The 2,599-nt window shown below is 56.8% G+C and overlaps 1 protein-coding gene across 1 annotated transcript; it reads left to right on the top strand.

The window, feature by feature from the left end:
- The first annotated feature begins 485 nt into the window (after positions 1 to 485).
- Positions 486 to 2,357, top strand: LOC128714440 (protein odd-skipped). The gene is made up of 2 exons (XM_053809315.1): positions 486 to 591; positions 805 to 2,357. The coding sequence occupies exons 1-2, from the start codon at positions 486 to 488 to the stop codon at positions 2,355 to 2,357; spliced, it is 1,659 nt and encodes a 552-aa protein (XP_053665290.1).
- Positions 2,358 to 2,599: the final 242 nt, after the last annotated feature.

Here is a 2,599-nt window from a genome sequence, read left to right as displayed (position 1 = left end):
TGTGTGTGTGGAAGTAAATAAAGAAGAAGCCGCAGAAGGAGAGGGAGATAGGGGAGAAGGATCAGGACAACAAGGAAGGATAACGGACAGGACCTGCCCTCGGGGGTCAAAAGGATAACCACCGTACGGTTGCCAGATCGGTAGTTCAGTTAAGCGATAGCAGCGGAACAGTGAACACAGTGCTTCCGTGCCTCTGTGAAGCGAACAGTGCACAACTCTGAACCCCAGCAGCCAGCAGTTCGTGTGTGTTGGGTGAATGGAAGAGACTTAGTGAGGAGTGAAGTTGTGAAGTTATTCTCCATGAGGAAAAATTAAAACATTGAACAGTAGTGGAAGAAACAATTGAACAAGTTCTTGCCGTACTGCGATCACGAGTGAGTGAGTTGAATTGAGGCACAGAGAGAGAGTGAAAGAGAGAGAGAGCGAGCGGCTAGTTAATACAAGCGACCAAATAGCGCACACAGCCGTGTCCACCGTCGTGTAAAATGTCTGTGAAATCGGTCCCATCATCAGCAGCATCGTCAGCGTCGTCTTCGTTGTCGTCGTGCAGTGAGATAAGCATCGAGGAACTGCACGCCCGCTCATCGCCAGGTACGTTGCGTGCGGTGTTGAAGTGCCTTGTTCACGCCTGTGGAACCCAGCGCGAGTCATTCCCCGCGACAAAAGCGAACCGGAATTAATCGCGTTCCGTGCTTCGATTCAAACTCTGACACGATTCCGTTCCGCGCAAGCGATAAGAGTAGTTCGTTCGCTTAACCATGGTTTGTAATGTTTGTTTTTGTTTGTTTGTTCCTTCCCGATTAGACTTTTCGTCCGAATTCACACTCGCCAACATTAAGCAGGAGCCGCGTGCCGGCACCGTGTCCCCAATTCTGACACCACCACACACACCCACGGAGGACAGTGTTGGTGGTCTGCACGCATCACAGACGATCATCACGGCATCGCCACCGCACCACCACCACCACCACTACCAACCGCAGCACCAGCCGTCGGCCCACCAGCCGCACGCGGCATCGCGACACATTCCGCTGAACCACTACCATCCGTATCAGTACGAGATGGAACGTTCGCGGACGACTGCCATGCGTCAGCAGCAGCAACAGTTTCTGCAGCAGCAACAGCACACCCCAACCGGGCAGGATATGGTGGTGGGAGCGTTCGTGCCCCAGCAAGCCCCGCAGACAATCGTGAGTGCTGCCCCGTCGACGAACCCGATCGAGGCCGCATTCCTGTACCAACAGCAGCAGCAGCAACAGCAACAGCAACAGCAGCAGCAGCATCAGCAACAGCATCAGCAGCGTCTGTGGCAGCAGCATCTGCAGCAAACCGGTTATCACCCGGCGGCAGCAGCCGCGGCCGCCGCAGCAGCCGCCACCCTGCCCGGTGCCTACGCCCATCCGCATGCCGCGCTCATGCAGCACTGGATTCGCAATGCCGCCCTGTACCAGCAACGTTTGCATCCGCATGCCCATGCCCACCCGCACGGTCCCACCGTTGGACATCATGCCCATCATCCCTACCCGATGCTGGGAGGCGGTCGGCCCGGTCTCAAACTTCCCGGCCATCATCACGGTGGCCCCGGTGGTGGGGGTGGTAGTTCGCGACCGAAGAAACAGTTCATCTGCAAGTACTGCAACCGGCAGTTCACCAAATCGTACAACCTGCTCATCCACGAGCGCACGCACACGGACGAACGGCCGTACTCGTGTGACATTTGCGGCAAGGCGTTCCGGCGGCAGGACCATCTGCGCGATCACCGGTACATCCACTCGAAGGAGAAACCCTTCAAGTGTTCGGATTGCGGCAAAGGTTTCTGCCAGTCGCGCACCCTCGCCGTCCACAAGGTGACCCACCTGGAGGAGGCACCGCACAAGTGCACCGTCTGCAACCGGACGTTCAACCAGCGGGCGAACCTGAAGACGCACATGCAGAGCCACAGCACGCCGCAGGGCAGCGGGACCGGCCATGGCTCGATCGAACCGTTGCTGAACGGTCCGGCGCTGGATCTGTCGCAGAAGTCATCCTCCTCGTCGACCGAGGAGAAGGACATCATCGTGGACGAAGACTTTGACGACGAGGAGGAGGAAATCGAAGAGGAGGAAGAGGTGGAGGAGGGCGAGATGGAGGGCGAGGAGGAGGAACACCTCGATCTGGAGGGGGACGGTGATGGGATCGGTGTCGATGTGAGACAGATGCTGCTGCTGGAGCATGCGAGCAGCACCGGTACGGCATTGCATACACCCAGGCGTAACCAAACAACCACTGTCACCACGATGACTACGTCAGCAGGGCCGACAACAGTGACCCCAAAGCGATCGCTCGGTTTCTCCATCGACGAGATCATGCAGCGATAGAGTGTATGGGAAGCGAAAAGAGGCTAAAGCGCTAGAGAGACAGCGAGTTGTTGATGTTCCTTACCGTCGTAGTCCGCGTGCACAAAAGTTTAGGTTATGTTTTTAAGGGTCTTCGAGGGGAGTGGGGGGGCGTTTTTTTGTTCGCTTCACCGGGGCGGTGTTGCACGATCACCCGGTTGCAGGATATTAACGCATACCATGCCCGCCATAGTTAAGCCAAAACAAGCCACAAATTCCACACC

This window comes from Anopheles marshallii, chromosome 3 (assembly GCF_943734725.1).
Source record: "Anopheles marshallii chromosome 3, idAnoMarsDA_429_01, whole genome shotgun sequence".
NCBI classification, from domain to species: domain Eukaryota; kingdom Metazoa; phylum Arthropoda; class Insecta; order Diptera; family Culicidae; genus Anopheles; species Anopheles marshallii.
Note: the sequence above shows the minus strand (reverse complement) of the source record. Positions and strands in the feature narration are given on the sequence as shown.